The following is an 18,269-nucleotide window of genomic DNA, read 5'->3' on the forward strand; positions in this document are numbered from 1 at the left end:
GGTCGTCAGAGAGTCGCCTCTCGCCTTTTGTGCCCCAGCCGCAGGGCGGCGCCAAAACCCGGACAGCGGAGCAATGGGGGTGTGGCCTCTCGGCACGTGACCAGGGCAGCGAGAAAAGGGTGGGGCAACTGGCCGTGAGCTGTGTCACGTGAGGGCAGAGAGCCCACGGCCGTTGGCAGAGAGGGCTGGTCACGTGGGGCGCCGTGACGCCGCCCCCTTCCGCGCGGAGGTCCGAATTGCGTCCCGCGCGCGCTTTTCTGCCCTGCCGCTCGTACCCTGTCAGGCGGCGGCGATCGGGCGGGCCGCGGCGGGGCCGCTTCATGGCATAGCGCGTGTCTACCCCCGCGGCTGAGGGCTCCGCTCCCCGCCAGTGCCCGGGGCATGGTGGGCAGGGTCGCCGTGGCCGCGGCGGCCGCCTCGCTCTCCGAGAAGGACGGCGACGTTCAGGTGGGGACGCGGCGGCGGGCCGGCGGGGGTGAGGGTGAGGGTTGTGGGAGCGGAGAGGGGGGCTGGGGGTTGGCGGAGGATGAGCCTTTGTCGTTCGCGCCTGACAAGGCGCGCTTCTAGTAGCGGGAGGATGCGTGAAACGGTGCCCGCGCCGTGCTGTTCTTCCAGCCTGACGGCCCCTGCCCGAGAGCGCTGTCATCAAATGCCTTCTTGGGGCACCTCAGCGGAGTCCCCGGTAGCCTTGGGAAGGAGTGTTGCGAGTTTCAGGTGGTGGGGTTTCAGAAGAGATCAGATTTTAATAAACTAGGAGAGCATAATGGTTTTTGAGCTGTCTTCTTTGGAGTCATACAAATAAATTACCTTTTTATGGTTTACATAATGAGATAGGAATTATGTTAATTTTTTTCAAGTATTTTAAAAGGTAGAGCTTCTTCGTAAGAGATGTTAGATATTTCCTCTAGAGAGAACGCACACGGTTAAGTGGTGTTGGAATTTTTTTTAAATGTTCTACAGAAGGTCTAGTGAACACCTCAAGGTAATTCCTAGATAGGTCATGCAAGTTGAAGTACACTTCCTGAGCTCTGCTATTACAAAATCCCAGCAGAGCTGTTCTGTAGCACCCACAGTCACTTTCGAGTTTGATGGCTTCAAATCTATGAGGGATTGTTAGTTAAATGGCAAATTTTTTATTTCAAGCTTAGTTTTTGGAAACATGGAGATAAAACTCATGTGCACACAGTCTTAACACACTGCCATGAGTGGGTTCTATTCTCTGAAAAAGTACTAGTGTCACTAATACATACTGCAGATACTGTACTGCTTTATTTTAGCATACTGAGTCATCTTGAGCTTGTAAAAACAGAAGGTTAATGTTGACTTTTTTTTGATAGCCATGCAAGAAACAGCGAGAGGAAGATGCTTCTATAAAAACAATTACAAAATATTTCTCACCATTAGCAAAACCAATGGATAAAATGTTGTCACCTCCAAAACCCAACAACATACTGGACTACTTCAAAAAGACATCCCTGTCTGAGAAAGTGACATTCCTAGATGTAGCTGGAGAAAACAGGACACCCTTGGATGCTGATGACAGAGAGTGTACATCACCTTTTAAACCACCTGTGAAGCGCAAGAGGAAAGGGAAGAAAGTGAATTTAAATAAGAAGCTAAGAAAGATGAAAGAATCTGAATGTGAAATAGAAATCAGTAGTGATAGCAGCAGAGAAACAACGGGACTGAAACAAGAGAGTAATGATTTTACTGCTGTTTGTACTTTAGCTGACCAAAAAGGTGCGAGTGAGTTAGCAGAAGATTATGTGCAAAGAGAGACAGCCATCTGCAAAAAAAGGACAAAGAAAGTTCGTTCTGGCGTAAATGGAGCAAAAAATAGGATAAGAAAATCGAGGAAAATGAAACAAAACATAAATATGGATTTGTCTGAAAGCTTTTCATCTGAAAACCAGTGGAAGGAGAAGTGTGGAAAGGAAAGTGAATATGGGGAAATGATCATCTTTCCTCCCACAGCTGAGTGTGACACTGTCATTAATGAGTCCAGTGCTGAAGTTCATACCAGCGATAAGACATCAGAGATAAATAGTAGTATCATAACAGTATCGTTTGAGGACTTCTTGAAGAGTCAGGGAGGAAACAGTGTAGATCATGTTGAAGAAGATGTAAAGCCCACAACAAACACATGTGCTACAGCATATGTAACAGACAAAAGTGATATTAGTGACCCAGAAAAGTTAGAGGAGTCTCAACAGCTACCTCTTAGAACAGTAACCGTCCTTGCACAAGTTCATTCCATTCCCCCCAGATTAGCTCCATTACATAAGGAGCAAAAAGGCTCTAGGAAAATGGCTTCCATTTTTTTGAAGCAGAAGGGATCTGTTGGGGTAAGGGAACATAGCCCACCCCTCCTGGACACTGAGCAACTGGAACTGGTTACTCAGAAAAGAAAATCTAATGTAGTTATTGAGGAAGAAGAGTTGGAGTTGGCTGTGCTAGAGACTGCAGGATCAGATTCATTGAAGCCAAAATGTTCTCTGGAAGAAAGGCATCAGTTCATGAGGGCATTTAGACAACCAACATCGGATGTAATAAAAAGTGGAGTCAAAAGAGCACCTGGAAAACAAAAGCAAGTCGTTGGAAAGCTTTCAAAAGAAAAAGAGGGATGTGAAGATGACATTGCTTCAAATAAAGGATCAGTAAGTGGTGCATCACAAGGTTATGTGGACAAATGTAGACTTTCAAGTCCTGAAAACAGCAAAATTAACCCCAAAAGACCTAAAAAGCTTCAGAAAAAAGGAAACAGAAGAAGTAGGGTTTCAGGAACTAAGAAAATTAATGTCTCAAATACTCGTAATGATAACGAAAATCTGGATTCAGGAGTTAATGTCCTACCTAAGGAAAACACCTTGGATCTAAGAATTTCATCAAGTCCAAAAGTGAGTGAGAGAAGGAGGAGCTTAAGGCAGAAGAAAATAAGAACATCTACAAATACTACACCTGAAAAGCCCAGGATTAGAAATCCTTACTCTGAAGCTGAGTTGAGTGACTGTCCTCTACAGGCTTCTACACCAAAAGCCAACAAGCAGTCCCTGAGGAAAAGCAACATGTATAAAGCCGAGGTGATTACTGTGCCCTTTGATGGAAGCAGCCCCATCAGGTAAACATTTTTCAGTCTAATCCATTTTTCTGCACTTTGTTTGCCTGGGAGTATGTTGAGAGTGAGACATAATGGTGAACTGCTTGGAATGCAGAGTGAAGCTGTACAGGTACTGATGTAGTGGATGTCAGCACGGAGGAACCAAAGTTGACCTTTTAGGCTGGATGTTAGGAGGAACTTCTTTGTAGAAAGAGTGATGGGCCATTGGAATGGGCTGCCCAGGGAGGTGGTGGAGTCACCATCACTGGAGGTATCACAGTATCACACAGTATAACTAAGGTTGGAAGAGACCTCGAGGATCATCGAGTCCAACCTGTGTTTAAGAAGAGACTGGATGAGGCGCTTGGTGCCATGGTTTACTTGATTAGATAGTGTTGGATGATAGGTTGGACTCAATCTCAAAGGTCTTTTCCAACCTGGTTAATTCTATTCTAAATGGACTTGCATTAGAAAAAAACAAACAAAAATAAAACAAAACAACAGAACCACCCCAACCACCACCAGCTGGGGAGTTGCTTCTGCTTGCAGCACTGAATATTTAAGTAATTTAGAAAATGAGTTTGAGAGAACTGTTACCCTCTATTAAATAGTAATACTTTCTCATTCCCTAATTAGGATGAGGTTTACTCGTATCAACGCAACCACGAAATGCAACAAAGCTGAAGCATTGCAAAATGAAGAGTTCAACTCCAGAAGTACAAAGGTAAGTTACTTAACACTTTGTGTTTTGGTGTTTTGTCATTTGCTACATGCGTGTTATGGTGTTAACACTCAGTGTTGTGTCATAGTCAAATACTGGATGATGATTCTCAGAGGCCCTACAGAAAAAATCACAGAATGTGATCAAAAGATGATCCAGTCCAACTCCCCTGCCAGAGCAGGATCACCTAGAGCAGGTCACACAGGAACACATCCAGGCTGGTTTGGAATCTCTCCAGAGAAGGAGACTCCATGACCTCTCTGGGCAGCCGGCTCCAGTGCTGTCACCCTCACAGTGAGAAAGTTTTTCCTTCTGTTCCTCTGGAACCTCCTCTGTTCCAGCTTGCACCCATTGCCCCTTGTGCTGTCCTTGGACATCCCTGAGCAGAGCCTGGCTCTGTCTTCCTGACACTTCCCTGCACATCTTTATCAACAGGAATGAAGGCACCTCTCAGGCTCTTTGCTCCAAGCTAAAATCAGCTGCTTAGAGAAATGTGAACAATTACATGCCAAATAGAAAATGTATTGCTCGTTATTATTAGATATGCTGCTTCTTTTGTACTTGCACAGATGAGCTCCACTTCTACAAATCTATCCAAGGCCAAGCAGCTGGTTGAGAAAGCAAAGGCTCTAAGGCACAACAGGTCAAGGGCTAGCGAAGACTCACCCGCTCCTGTGCGGCGCTCCTCTCGACAGCAAGCTCTTGCTGAAAAGAAAAAATCACAAGAAAATGAAGTAAGCCTCTCCTTAACTATACTATTTCGGTGGGTTTGTGATTTGTTTAAACACCAAGACTCTTCCTTCTCTTGCAATTGCTTCTTGTAAGGGATGAAATAAGGTAGATATTAATGCAGTGGTACAGTAAATGTCAAATAGTGACCTAATGAAGGCTCATCCAAAAGCAGATTTGTAACATGCCACAGGTGGTTCCACTTTAGAAGTGACTGTGTTTCTTTTCTAGTGGACAGCAAGGGGTCTGTTTCAAATATCTATGTTTTAGATATTGAAATAGGGAATAATTCTGGCCTTGGTTGATATATTTGAGATCTTACTCTATATCGTTTTTCTGTGTCAATAGTAAAGGATTGGATAATCTTCCAGTTCTGTTTGCCAACTTCAGAGCTCTCTGACAGTTCCTTAGTTTTCTCAGAACCAATCACTAAATTGTCTTGTTGGTAATGGAGAAAAGGTAGTCTTTCCTCTCTCATTTTATTTGCTTTCTTCCCAGGACTCAGTAATAATTTTAGATTCAAGCCAGAGTAATGATGGTCCAACAGCGCAGGACGGGAAGCGGAAGAATCTTAGGAGCTTAAATGATGTTCTGGGGAAAACATCTAGAAACGTGAAGGTTGTGAAGAGGTCAAAAGGTAACTGGTTTTTACTGAACGTGTTATAACTTCACTTTACAAAGCTGCCATTGAAGTACATTAATCTTCTGATGTATGAGATTCTAATATATGCCTTTTATTTTATGACATGAGGTAATAGTGCTTTGATTTTTCTTCATTCAGGGAAAACTGAAGAACTGCCAATAATATATGACATTTTGTTGTCCCCTAATTTAAGGGGTTTTTAATGTTACAGAAAATAACACCTACACTGATGAAATAACCAGAAATGAAAGTAGAATGAATTTTGTTCAAACACTAAGTGTTCCTTTAGGAAAGGAGACTCACTAATGTCATTAAATGGAACGTATAGTGACAGAGAAGCAGGGTTGGAATCCTCTATCACAGCTAATCATAATTTGCCTTTTCTTTCTAAAGGAAAACTGGGATGCTCACCTGCCTTCCTAGGTAGAAACACTCAAACCTCTGCAAGTGAACCCATTGTGATCTTTGATGAAAGCAGGTCAGTTTTCAAGACCGCAGTTGCTGAAGAATTCAAATATACATCGAGGTTCCTTCAACATTCTTTCATTTTATACATTTATAATACATTTAACATGAACCTTTATATCCCATTCCAAAAAGTGCATTTCAGTTTTACACTGATCAATGTGTTATTCTGCTTGGAAAATTTGGGGGGGTTTTTGAGAGTTGTTTCCTCAAGCACTGTTGAGCTGTTTTAGATGGTTGAAAATGTGGTTGATGAGCAATGAAAAATAAACATTCCATCTAAACATAGAAAACCAGAGAGGATTGGTTTTTAAATGAGAATCCCCAACACAAAATGTTAATTTACTGAACTCCAGTTAATTTTAGCAGCTTTCCCAGACTATTTAACTTGTGTGAGGAAGTGAATGGGATAACATTCCAATGTAAACCTCACCTAGCTGGGAGTTCTCATTACTTTCTTCCCTTTCTGTTTTCATTAAAGCCAAGATGCATCTGAAAACTCTCAAGATGATGATCAGTTCAGAGCAAAACGTGAATTCTTGATGAGTGGATTGCCAGAGTCCTTGAAGAGACAGATTGCAAAGAAAGCAGCAATGATGGAAGTTTACACTCTTGCAAGTTCCTGTTTCAGGACTGTTGTCCATGTACAGCAGAAGGACGACTGTAAGCTTTTGTTCAGCCATTGTGTAAATGTGTAGCATAATTCCTAGTAAATCTGTCCAGAAAAGAAACTTGAACAGCAGAACTTGTTCTTGTGACTGGAATAACTGGAAGGTCCCTCTTGGTTTGTGCTGCAGTAAGACAACAAAACAAGCTTCTAGTGAGATGGTTTTGAATACACAGTTTACAAATGAATTTGCTGTTGAAGTAGTGTGTTCAGTTATGGGTGGGGATGCAAAATTCTAATATTTAGTCAAAAAAATTTAGTCCTTCGAGTTCCAATGTGGAAGATAAAGATCATATTGGACTGATTGTGGCAGAAACCATTTTCTTCTGCCAGAGGCTCAAAAGGCAAACGCATAGCCAATTCCTTTCTACAAAGTGCAGGACTGTGCACTTAGAGGGTTCTTACAGGGCATGACAGAAAAGCAGAAGGTAAAACAACACTGAACAGGTTACCTTTGCAAACCAACCAAAAGAATCAAAGTCTAAGCACCTGCCCTACAGAAACCTGGGGAGTGCAGAGGTGGTTGTTCTTTAGAGCAAGCAGAGCCCGGGAGGAACTTACTGGAGAAATGCTGTATGCAAAAATGTGCAAATTTGTTCTGCTTGTGAGAGGTGAAATTAATAAAGAAGAAAAAGTTGATGCAGTAAGTTAAATAAGCCTGGCTTTGCCATACTAAAGCTGTAATTAAAAGAACATTTACTCTTCTTATTGTAGGATAGTTTTGTCTGTTTGCTAACAAAGTTTCCTCTTGTGTTGAAGGTTATCCAATGTGGAAACTGAAATCACCATCATGTCCTCTACTAACTAAGCTAAGGAAACTGAACACTGAAGTCACTAATGTCACAAAAATCACTCTCTCACTTGGTGAATTTTCCACTGTGAATTCAAAAATACCTGGAAACCATTCTGCACCTGTGGTCAGTATACCTTAAAGTGGGGGGATTGTGTTGTAAGAAAGAATGAAAAGACAATTGAGATTTTGTTTCTCATTAGGACTTCTGTTCTAAAACAAAACAAAACCAACAACAAAATCCTTCAGTTTGAATCTGTCAGTCTTAGATTATTGGTTTTTTTCCCCCTTTTGTCCAATTTATCCATTCTGAATTGTAACATTAAACAATTCTAAAGGCCTTTTTTTTTTTTGCCTTTTCTGGGTTTCCCAAGGCGGTGACTAATATGAGTTATACAAAACTCAGTGTCATTCTGTGTAATATTTACCAGTAGTAATTTTTTGTGTGTCTTTGTGTGTTGCAGCTTTCTGGCCACCGACCAGTTTTTCCCGATACATTCAGGAAAGATTTACTGGATGAGATCATGTCTTCTAATTCTCAATTTCCTGTGAGAAAATACTTCTACAAGTTTCTGAAAAGGCAAATGGAACGGCTGGGTTTTGAAACCAGTACACAAGGTTAGTAATCTGTGTAGGGAAAAATAAACACACCCTTGCACTCCCTCTGCTGTGAAAAAGCAGCTTAGAATTTTAGTTTCAGTGAAGCACAGGATCTGTGAATGGCTTAGGTTGGAAGGGACCTCAGAGATCTGTTCAAGCCTCCCCACTATGGGCCGAGACACTTTGCAACTAGACTCGACTGCTTAAGGCCTTACCCAGCCTGGCCCTGAATACCCCCAGGGAGGAGGCAGCCACAACCTTCCTGGACAGCCTGTTCCAGAGTCTTACCAGCCTTGTACTGAAGAACTTTTTCCTAAGATCCAGTCTAACCCTACTCATCTTAAAACCGTTCCTCTTGTCCTATTGCTAGACACTCTTATGAAGAGTCCCTCTCCAGCCTACCTGCAGGATCCCTTCAGTTGTTGGAAGGAATTGTGAAGAATACAATAAATTGTTCCTCACGTTTCAGAGCATTTGGACTAAATTATTTAAATATGGCTTAAACAAGCATATGGTTGTAAGTTGTAATGGACATAGCTTGAAATTTTAAAAGGATGTAATTGTGTTTTTTTCTTTAGAAAGCAAACAGGACACTGCAAATCCTGAGGTAAATCAGAAACATTCTGACAACTGGAAGGAAACTAAGAGGAAAAGGAAAGAAACAGAAGACCACAAATCAAAAAGAAGGAAACAAACTGAAGGTGCAGACGCTGAAATAAAATCTAGAACTTCCAGGAACTTTATTTCTGCTGTATCTGGAGGAAAAGAAGCAGAGACAGGACAAGCAACACATGTGGAAAAAAACAAGACCCAGACACCAGCTGTTATAACAGAAGACATTGAGTATTTATCGGAGCCAAATGCACTTTCAGGTAACTGATTCCCACAGTGCAAAGAGAATGAAACTGTATCTGTGATGCATATCAGCTTCTTCTGTGATGTAAAAGTCATATCTTGTCTTAATATACTAGACTTTCTCTTCATGCAGAAGAGCTGATCTATTTAAAAATTGATAATATTTTGTTTCTAGGTGTTGAAAAGGAAGACATGCTCTGGACAGAAAAATACCAGCCTCAAGAGTCCAGTGAACTTGTAGGGAACAAGAAAGAAATTGAAAGGCTGCACAGGTCAGAAGTGGGAGCATGAAACCATTAAGATAACTCAAACCGTCATATTACTTGGTCATGCTCAAAGCAATGAGGTCAATTTCACACTATGCTTGAGTAACACTTACAGGGTGTGTGTTTGTGACCTTTGTTTTGGTTTATTTCCAAAAAGCTGCAGAAACAAGTTGTCAGTTGGTGTGAGTGACCTTTGGACATGGTTTGCTTTACAGGAAACCCAAATAGCTTGTATAATGTGGTACAAAACACAAAATGCTGCTCTAGGCTGGTGGATAGCATGGAATGCTGAATTAATTAGTGCCCCTAAAACTGATTTTTACTCAATTTGTGTCAGGTTATTTAAGCTTGCAAACTATGACTGACACACAGGAACTGGTTCTGAGCTGGATGCACTGCCTCTGCTTTTGTCAGTAGTTTGGCACTGGAATCCATCTTGTTATTGTGCTTTCAGTTAAATTTTCTGTGTGGGTTTAAGTTATTGTGGCTCTCAGGCAGAATTTAAAGATCTGTTTACAAACAAACTATAAATGACAAAGCATTTTCCACACATAATTAGCTTGCTGAATGATTTATTTATATGCCAATCAACTAATAGAATGGGGAATGAATAAGGAATCCTTTCTTACAAAAGAATCAAACCCAGAGCAATTAATATTTGGGTTTTTTTTAACTGAAGGGACTTGATGAGTTTCTGAGAGGAATAACAAGTGGCTAGTGTTGCCTAGTTTTATGTTCTGTTACACCTGAATTTGGTTCATTTTATTCAGTAGTAATTTTTTGTTTGTTCTGTTCCTTCCTTTCATAGTTGGTTAAAAGAATGGAAAAAAAGAGCTGATTGGGAAGAAAAAAGGAATCAGAAAGGGGAAAAGGAGGACAAAGATCATCAAGGTGCTGATAGAATTGATAAATCTAGCTTCTCTGTTAAAGCTGGCATAAAAGTGACATTAATTGACAACTGTTTTAACAATCTTTCCTTTTCTTTTAAATAATGCTACAGATTCTCTGGACAGCCTTGACTTTAAAGACAGTAAATCTGATCTTGAGGAAGAGACTGGTCTTTGCAATACTGTTCTGATAACTGGTCCACCAGGAGTGGGGAAAACTGCTGCAGTGTATGCTTGTGCCCAGGAGTTGGGGTTTAAGGTTTGTGAAGCCCTTTCCTCAGCACTTCCACATGTAACTAGTGAAATGAAAGCATTCATAATAGGTGTCTAAGTTTTTGTAATACCATTGCAGATATTTGAAGTCAACGCCTCTTGCCAGCGCAGTGGAAGACAAATACTGTCCCAGCTGAAAGAAGCTACCCAGTCTCATCAAGTGGACAAAAAAGGCATTAATGCACATAAACCTTGCTTTTTCAACAGCTGCAGCACTGTCAAGTCACCCAGTGAGTTCCACACCCTGGTGTATCTGTTGGGGTTTGTTGGTTTGGCTGGTTGTTGGCATTTTTTGGTTTGGTGGAAATTTTATATAAAACATATCTTACAGAAAAAATGTACTCTCCAAAGAAAATTGTCTCACCAAGAAAACCTCCACTGTCACCAAAAGGAGCAGGAATAAAACGCAGCTTGCCCCCCAAAACACTTGCAAACTACTTCAAAATGTCTTCCAAACGGAAAGATAATGATGGAGCAGTAACACCTCAAGAGAAGAACAAAGGTGGGGATCACTCTTTGGTTATTAGTTACTTCTGCAGTGGGAAAAGCCACACTGTACTGCTACATATACAGAAAAAAGGTAGAGCACACTTAATACAGTCTAGCTGCTGGCAAGAGGTACTGAATGCATCTCAGGTACACTTAGCTACATAGGAAATAGTTATTACTCTGTTACTATGTGATGTAGACAATCTGAAGTTCTGTAGGCTTTTCATAGTTGTTCAGGTTTAGCTTTTAGTTTGTTTTGATTTTATTTTTTTTCCAGAGTGTTTAGGTAAGAGAAGATCAAGTTTAAAATCTCTCTAGAAAAGCATTGCTGTTTCAGCTTGGTGTGGAAGGGGCTTTGTGGTCTGTAGATAGCAAAGTGACTGCCATATTAAATGGTTTTAGTCTTCCTTTACTTCCTGCTCAGTTCTTTGCTCCTCTGCAGGAAATACTCAGAATTCACATGAAGAAAGGAAAGATGCTCAAATTAAGTCAATAAAGAAAGAAGTAGAAGGAGGAGAACCCAACAGAAAAAGTGCAACATCTCTCATTCTGTTTGAAGAGGTAAAATTCACGTGACATACACTGATGGACTGATGTGTCCTTGTATTATGTTTAAGTAATTTCACTTTATTTTCCCTTCCTCCTTGACACTTCAAGTGTGAGGATTATCAACTTGTAAGAATTAATTCAATGTTCAATGATCTCATCCTCGTGAGTACTTTTTTAATCCTGGATCGTTATTTTACGAAGTTTTTGTAGAGGATGAAGGAATTGCTAATCTGTTAGCAGCTGTTCAGTCAGAACCGTGCGGGATTCTGCTGATTTAATTCCTTTGTGTCAAAACTGTTGGTTTATAATTTCACACCACTTAAGGTGCATGGAGACGCTTTAAAAGTCACAATTAACACCCTAGTATCTAAGCCCATGTTAAATTCGTATTTTCTGTAGCCTCTTGCCCAAAAATGTCTTTGAATCCGAAACTGAGGATATGAAATTGAGGCAAATAATGTTAAGTAAATAAAGGAGTTATTTACTCCTAGTAAACTATGTAAGTAATAGAATGTTGCCAAATGTGGCTTGATCCTACAGCTCACTAGTAAAAATCCATTAAAAGCCAAACATCTAAAACCACATGGACATGATCTTGGACAACCTGCTGTAGGTGACCCCCATAGGTGCTGTCATTGCCCCTGTGTGTTCTGGAAGCCTCTCTTAATGTCAAATCTTGCTCAGTCATCACCAGTCCTATTCCACTAATAGCCTGTAGCTGTGGTTAAAGCTGCTGACACTCTGCTCTTGCTTTGTTCTCTGCAGGTAGATATCATATTTGATGAAGACGCAGGATTTCTAAGCGCAATAAAGACATTCATGACAACTGCAAAGAGACCTGTGATTCTCACAACTAATGGTAAGTGGAGTTTGTGGCACCAGTGGGGCTTTACAGGCTGAAGACCCTCTTCCAGTGTGATGGTTTAAATTTGATGATTGCTCCTATATGCAGTATTTAAAGGGGAGTATAAAGCTAGTGTTTCAGGGTTTGAATCAAGATACTGGCTGCTCTGATGGCTGAAGAAGATGATTAGTTTTGAATGTAATGTCATGACAGTTCACTGATTATCTCCTTACCTAGATCCAACATTCAGCTTAATGTTTGATGGCTGTTTTGAAGAGATCAACTTTAAAACCCCTTCCTTGGTAAGTCTGTCTTGGAAATCCAGATATGTCCTAAGCAAGCAGGTGTCAGCTAATTCAAGTGTGACATTCAGGTATTGGTGTAGGGTTATATTGTCTGCTGTAGCAGAACTGTTTTATCAGAAGGCTGTTGGGGGGGAGTTATGCAAGGATGTATATGATGTGTTTATCTTTCCAGACAGGACATTTATTACAAGCCTGGAAGATTAATGTTCTTAACCGTTTAATATTTGAGAGAATTATAATAAGAAGATCGCTTCATCACTTGATGTAGTAGTTAGTGAGGTGTGGATTCCTCTCCTCTCCCAGGTACCAAGCAACAGGATGAGGGAAAATGGCCTCAAGTTGTGCCAAGGTAGATTTAGGTTGGACACTGGGAACAATTTTTTCCCTGAAAGGATTGTCAAGCCCTGGAGCAAAGCTGAACTCTCCTATGTAGACTGTTCAAATTCTGTTTTTTTGCAGAAGTTCTGATGTAACTAATTTAATAAACTGATCTTCTGTATTAAAAGGAAAAATGTATTGCAAGCATTAATAGAATCACTTGCTTCTGTGTGCCTTTGAGACCAAGTGGAAGGAGCTGTTTCAGTGGTCTCTGTCTAATTTTGTTTAGATGAATGCTGCCAGCTATCTTCAAGTGCTGTGTCTGGCTGAGAATCTGCGGACAGATGTGAAAGACTTGGCTTCTCTCTTAGCTACAAATAACTGTGATATCAGACAAAGTGTTCTCTACTTACAATTTTGGGTTAGAAGTGGAGGTGGATACTTGCAAGACAAATGCTTGGCACATCATGGTAGGTTAATTTTATTTAAGAAATAATTTTAAAAAGTCTGTTTTAATGTGGATTTGATTAATTCAAATCATTCTTATACATGTAGAAAGAGATGGTAACTTTCTGTGAGACTCCTAAATACTTGGGTAGGGATTTTGGGGTGGTTTAGGGTTTTTTGCTAATTGCATATATGCATTAAAAAAAAGTTTGATTCTATTGCTCCTGTTTATTACCCATCATTGTGGTACTTAAATCATCTTCCTTTCCTCTTCTGAGTGTCAAAACTGGGCAGAGCAGAGACCAGCACTAGCTTCACTTCACCTCAGTCTGCAGCTCTTTATCCATTTGGCTGAGCTGCAGTTAATTCACCTGGAAGAGTTTAAAAAGAGAAAAATTGGACAAGCAGGAAGTGAAGGGACTTAATCCCAAAGGATAGAGGAAGAGTGTCCCCAGCAGGTGTGGGGGAAGATGACGAGCAAGCAACAGAGAGACCAGTGGGTTGTAAAAAGAAGAGTTGCTCACAAAGGGAAAGTGGGCAGATAAGTAAATAAATTATACAGGGATGATAAATGGGGAGGGAATGACAAACTTCAGCTGCCATATTCATCCAGACCTGCAGCAAGAGGTGGTGGTTACAGTATCCTTTAGAAAAGAGTTGAGGCAAAGAGGGGGAAAAATCAATTTGATGCAGTTATTTCTCTTTGAGTAAAACATGTTCTGCTTGTGCAGGAGGAGAGGAGACAGATAAAGCAGAGCACATAACTCCTTCTGAAAAGACTGCTGATGCCAAGAATGATCTCTCTCAAGCTGCTACACGTCTTCAGGAGTTTCCAAAATGTGATACAGGCTGTGTAGAGACATTGCTTGGCCTTAAGAATATCCTGTTGCCTTCAGAAGATTTGTTTACATTTCTTAAGGTATTGTTGTAGTGGACCAGCTAAGGCTAGGAATGGTTGCCAGGTAACTGATGTAATTGTTACTTTGAGTGGCATCTTAGAAGTAAATTTGAAAAGGTCTACTGTAGAAATTTAATGGTGTGTTATTAAACAAAACCTCACTGGGGCAGACTCCTCATGGACAGAAAGCCAGAAGTGTGAGATTTTCTGTAATAGCATTTTTATTTCTTTTATTTTAAAAAAGTATTAATACATTTTTCATAATTGTTTTACAGTACAAAATAAATACTGGGGAGAAATGGAATAAAGTGATGCAGCTTCTTACAGAATTCCAGCTGAGGAAAGTGGATTTTATATACAGCAATCTTGAACTGCTTCTTCCCTTACCAGTGCAAGTCCTTTCAAACCAGTCTGAAGCCTCCAGCTCTATACCTGAAAAGACTACTGTAGTTTCTGCAAAATCCAGATCTACTAACAATTGTTGCTCTGGAAAAAGTAGCCTTGGGAAAAGGTCTAAAAAGACTAAGAACCAGAAAAGACTTCGTATATTGGATGATAGTGACTTGTTTGATGCTGGACTGAACTATTCAGCTGAGTTCTTGACTTTGCCATCAGATACTCCTGCATCATGTGCTGAAGTGAATACAGAGAAATCAGAATTTTTGATGAATAAAGAAAAAAAAGATGTCAAGACTGAAACTTCAGCAAATGAGCAAAGGTCTGCTCTTGATTTCCAGTGTCTGAGTCTACTGACTGAATTCGTGGAGAACATGTCTTTCTTGGACTGCTGCGTAAACATGAACACCAAGGAACCACTGGAGTTTTCCAAAGATGAAGGATTTAGTTGGACAAATGGCAAAATCAGAAATGGTCTTTGTGATGAATTCAGTATAGAAAATACTGATTGGTGGAGTTTACAGAGCTGCAGTGAAATACAGGCAGCTATAGAAGCATTCAGTTTTAACAAATGTTCTGTTAGTATTTCACAATGCTTGGAATCCTCTTTGAGTAGCAGTAAAACACCCAAAAGTGATCAGCTGGAGGGACCTGCTTTGCATGTTTCACACACAAGAAATTGTGTATCCTTCAGTCAGTCAGCTGATCTAAGGTAAGATTTTGCTAATATTTCTGGAATATGATGCAGTTACTCATCAAGAAAAGCATTTCAGAGGGTGTAGGAGTTTCAGATGCTATGGGTACACACTTATACTGATGTGAATCTCATCAAGTGTGCCTGCAAAATGCTGGAAGATGTTGTACACTGCTTGTAAGTGCTTGGCAGTCTCTGCAAAAAGTGACTTTTCTTGTTTGAGTCTAATGCTGGTCAGGAATGTTAGCCTCTATCTAGTCTAGTTACTTTAAAAATAAACAAGTAACCACTACCTTTCCCCCCAGAAAACAAAAAAGAAAATAAAGGAATGGGTTTTCTAAGGCAAACAGACAGCCTGAAATGGATTCTGAAAGCCCTAGACATGTGCATAGAATAGCTTAGGTTGAAAGGGACCTTGGAGATCATCTACCCCATGCTGAGCCTTGTGTTAAATGCAGAACTGGTGTTTGATGGAGACCTAACAAAACTCAGAGTGAAGTTTTGTAGTACCATATGGTAATGAGGACTAACCTTTAATTTGTTATAAAAGCTGAAAGTATACATAGCTGCTAGCAAGTGTGGGTAGGAAAAAATTGTTTTTAACATAAACAAATCATCATACCTGAAGGGGGTGTAATAGTGACTAAAGCCTGCTTGAGTGTCTGAGGAGGAAAATTGCTCAGACTGGTATTTTGGTCAGTACCCAGAGGAGTAGTGTCAAAATGGATCCCACCTTTGAACCTGCAACCAAATTTGGCCAATATATCATGAGTTGTAGGTTGGATCTGATGTTCAGATTCTGGCAAATGCCAATCACATCATGCTTTTTATCTTTGAAGACCACAAATGCTTCTGGTTATGTTGTCTGACAGTCCATACATCACTAGCTGGTGGAAGACCTGCCTCAGAGTAGACTTCCTAGTTAAAAGCATTGGCCAAAGAAACTGCTGTCCTTTATGCTTCTGAGCACAGCTTTGTGGTGCTGTGTAAGCAGCAGACCATCAGAAGCTGCAGGCATTAGTCCATTGGGATGCAGTTTTGGACATCAGTATGTTTAATGGAGTTTTAAACCATTGAATTTGACCTTAAAGGGACAAAACTGGGACTGCAGATTCTTGAACACAAAACAATAAAGTTCCATTCTCCATTGTAGCATTCACAAAAAAGCACAGAAGAGGCTGGCAGTCATCAGAACCGTGTTTTCCAGAAGTCCTGTCAACCTAGGTAATAAGCAAGCCAGCATCCTGGAATACCTGCCTGCTCTTCGCAGTATCTGTAGGTCTGAGAGGCTTAAAGAGCAAGGGAAGACTAAAAGAAGGTGAGGTTTGGTTTTCCTAACTTGCTATGTTTCCATATACAAGGTCCTTAAGAACTGTGATAAAACATGTTGGCAATTCTAGACAGTAACAGACAAAGTTCTCCAAATAATGAAAATGTGGCCTTGTATTTGAAATAACTTTGTCCTCTTCCATTTTTACTCTTTTTATAGATTCTTGCATTATCTTGAAGGGATTCATCTGGAAATACCCAGACCAATGCTAAATGGTCTGTCTTTGGACTTCCCTTGACAGTGCTAACACCAGCAGTACCTTGTGCCTAATGGTGGGATTCTCACCATAGTTTGATTTTTCTTATTTTTTTAACCACATTACTTTATTGTACATTCAGAGCCATTTGTATATTAAATTTTTATAAGTATTTAAAATAATGTATATAATCTATTGTCATGATACTGCTCTCCACAGCTGAAATGTGGGTTTATTTGGTGCTTATCCAAGAAGTGCATTTATAATATTAAATGCACAAACTAATCACCAGTGACTACTCCTTGCTATCTCCCTCTGTAACTTGTGTCTCACAGAGCCAGGAGTCCTTTTGTGACAACCAACTGGCACACCTTCCACAGTAAAGGTGCTCTTTTCTGAGGGCACTTTTTTTCTGTTAACATTCTGAATTTGCAGTGAGGTGTTAAATGAATTGGGGTGGAAGGGGGCAGAAAGAGAATGTCACAAGTCTTGTAAAGTGTGAAGGACTAAAAGCAATTCCTCACACTAAAGTAAGAAAGTCCTTGCAAAGCATTGTGCCTCCATGTCCATACATTTGTATACATTCGTTCCATTTCACTATTCACAGCTGCCAGATCTGCGAGTGAATCCCCTGAAAAGGTAGAGAAGTGGTTACGGTAGCTCAAGAGGGTCTCAGAGATTAGGCAGGATTTTGTAAGTAACAATTATTCCCCTGTTACTTTGGGTTTGCTAATATTTAACTACTTCTAGTCTCGTATAGTGTGTTCTATTTTTATACTTCATTTTATATTTGAGCAGACTCAGCCTGGTTATTTGTGATTCAGTCTTTCTATACAATAAATTTGCTACACTTCAGAATATTTCAGTTGTATGAAAAGTAAGATTTGTGAAACTTAATCTTTGCAGTCCCTGAATGGGGTTTGTAACTGGAACTATTTCAACCATGCCTTCTTCCATCTTTATATTGTTTCTCTTCCTCCAACTGAGGCAGCTTTGTGCCCTGCAGCGGTACTCCACTTACCTCGATGTCTCTGTAATCATAAGGAAAGCCATTTTCTAGTACATATTTTTCATGTCTTAAAGATGTTCAGGAATGAGAAATATTTATGAAAACAGTAAATTATTTTAAGCTTTGTCACTGTAGATAACAATCTTTGGCTTAATCTTTCCCTAGCCCAGAACTGTCAAATAAGAATGAAATGAAGTGGCTGTTAAAATCTCAGTGACTGGGTGGTTGTAGCAATAGTTTAAGCCTCTCCTGTACATTTTTGTAAAAATAAATAAAACCTTTTCAAATGAAAGCTGTTCTCTGCTTTCCAAAGGCAAGCTCCTGGGGCCTGGGTTAACACAGCCTCCTCTTACAAGCTCCCCTCTCTCTCCCCAGACAAACCCTCTGGATAGAGATACAGTTGAGACAAAGAGTTCTATTAGAAATGATTACAGAAATTAACCTAATTTGCAGAAAGGCACAGCAAAATGCAGATGCAGCAGCAGCACCCCTTCAGCAGAAAAGCCCAACACCCCAAACCTGGAAACTGGAAGCAGGAGCTGGAACGGGAACCCTCTCATGTTCCAATCTAAACTTCAAGCCCCATGATACTTTGCTGCAGCCACTACTTTCATTTTGAAGCTGGCACGACAGCAGCATGGAGTTGAGTATGAACAGCAGATTCAGCTCAGCCCATGATCTAACCTGACTACAGTGGGGACCTGCATCAGTTGGAAACAGGCCCCATAAAGTGTTATTAATGTAGGAAATGATTGGGTAATTTAGATGACAAAGTAGAAATGGGGGACAAGCCACCTTTGA

General features: G+C 40.4%; 1 protein-coding gene across 1 annotated transcript; it reads left to right on the forward strand.

The window, feature by feature from the left end:
* The first annotated feature begins 233 nt into the window (after nucleotides 1–233).
* ATAD5 (ATPase family AAA domain containing 5) lies at nucleotides 234–16,847 on the forward strand. The gene is made up of 23 exons (XM_009911540.2): nucleotides 234–447; nucleotides 1,338–3,118; nucleotides 3,734–3,821; nucleotides 4,388–4,552; nucleotides 5,046–5,184; nucleotides 5,584–5,668; nucleotides 6,137–6,318; nucleotides 7,082–7,239; nucleotides 7,577–7,730; nucleotides 8,291–8,584; nucleotides 8,743–8,839; nucleotides 9,642–9,724; nucleotides 9,834–9,979; nucleotides 10,073–10,223; nucleotides 10,325–10,495; nucleotides 10,925–11,043; nucleotides 11,797–11,890; nucleotides 12,113–12,177; nucleotides 12,788–12,968; nucleotides 13,677–13,864; nucleotides 14,119–14,951; nucleotides 16,087–16,251; nucleotides 16,423–16,847. Exons 1-23 carry the CDS (start codon nucleotides 382–384, stop codon nucleotides 16,499–16,501), a joined length of 5,484 nt encoding a protein of 1,827 aa, XP_009909842.2. The 5' UTR covers nucleotides 234–381; the 3' UTR covers nucleotides 16,502–16,847.
* The last annotated feature ends 1,422 nt before the right edge of the window (nucleotides 16,848–18,269 follow it).

This window comes from Dryobates pubescens, chromosome 20 (genome assembly GCF_014839835.1).
Source record: "Dryobates pubescens isolate bDryPub1 chromosome 20, bDryPub1.pri, whole genome shotgun sequence".
NCBI lineage: Eukaryota > Metazoa > Chordata > Aves > Piciformes > Picidae > Dryobates > Dryobates pubescens.

Coding starts and splice junctions, on each gene's coding strand:
- ATAD5 (XM_009911540.2), top strand. CDS start 382: ATGGTGGGCAGGGTCGCCGTGGCCGCGGCGGCCGCCTCGCTCTCCGAG. Junction 4,553..5,045: donor AAAAATCACAAGAAAATGAA/GTAAGCCTCTCC, acceptor CTTTCTTCCCAG/GACTCAGTAATAATTTTAGA. Junction 7,731..8,290: donor TTTTGAAACCAGTACACAAG/GTTAGTAATCTG, acceptor TTTTTTCTTTAG/AAAGCAAACAGGACACTGCA.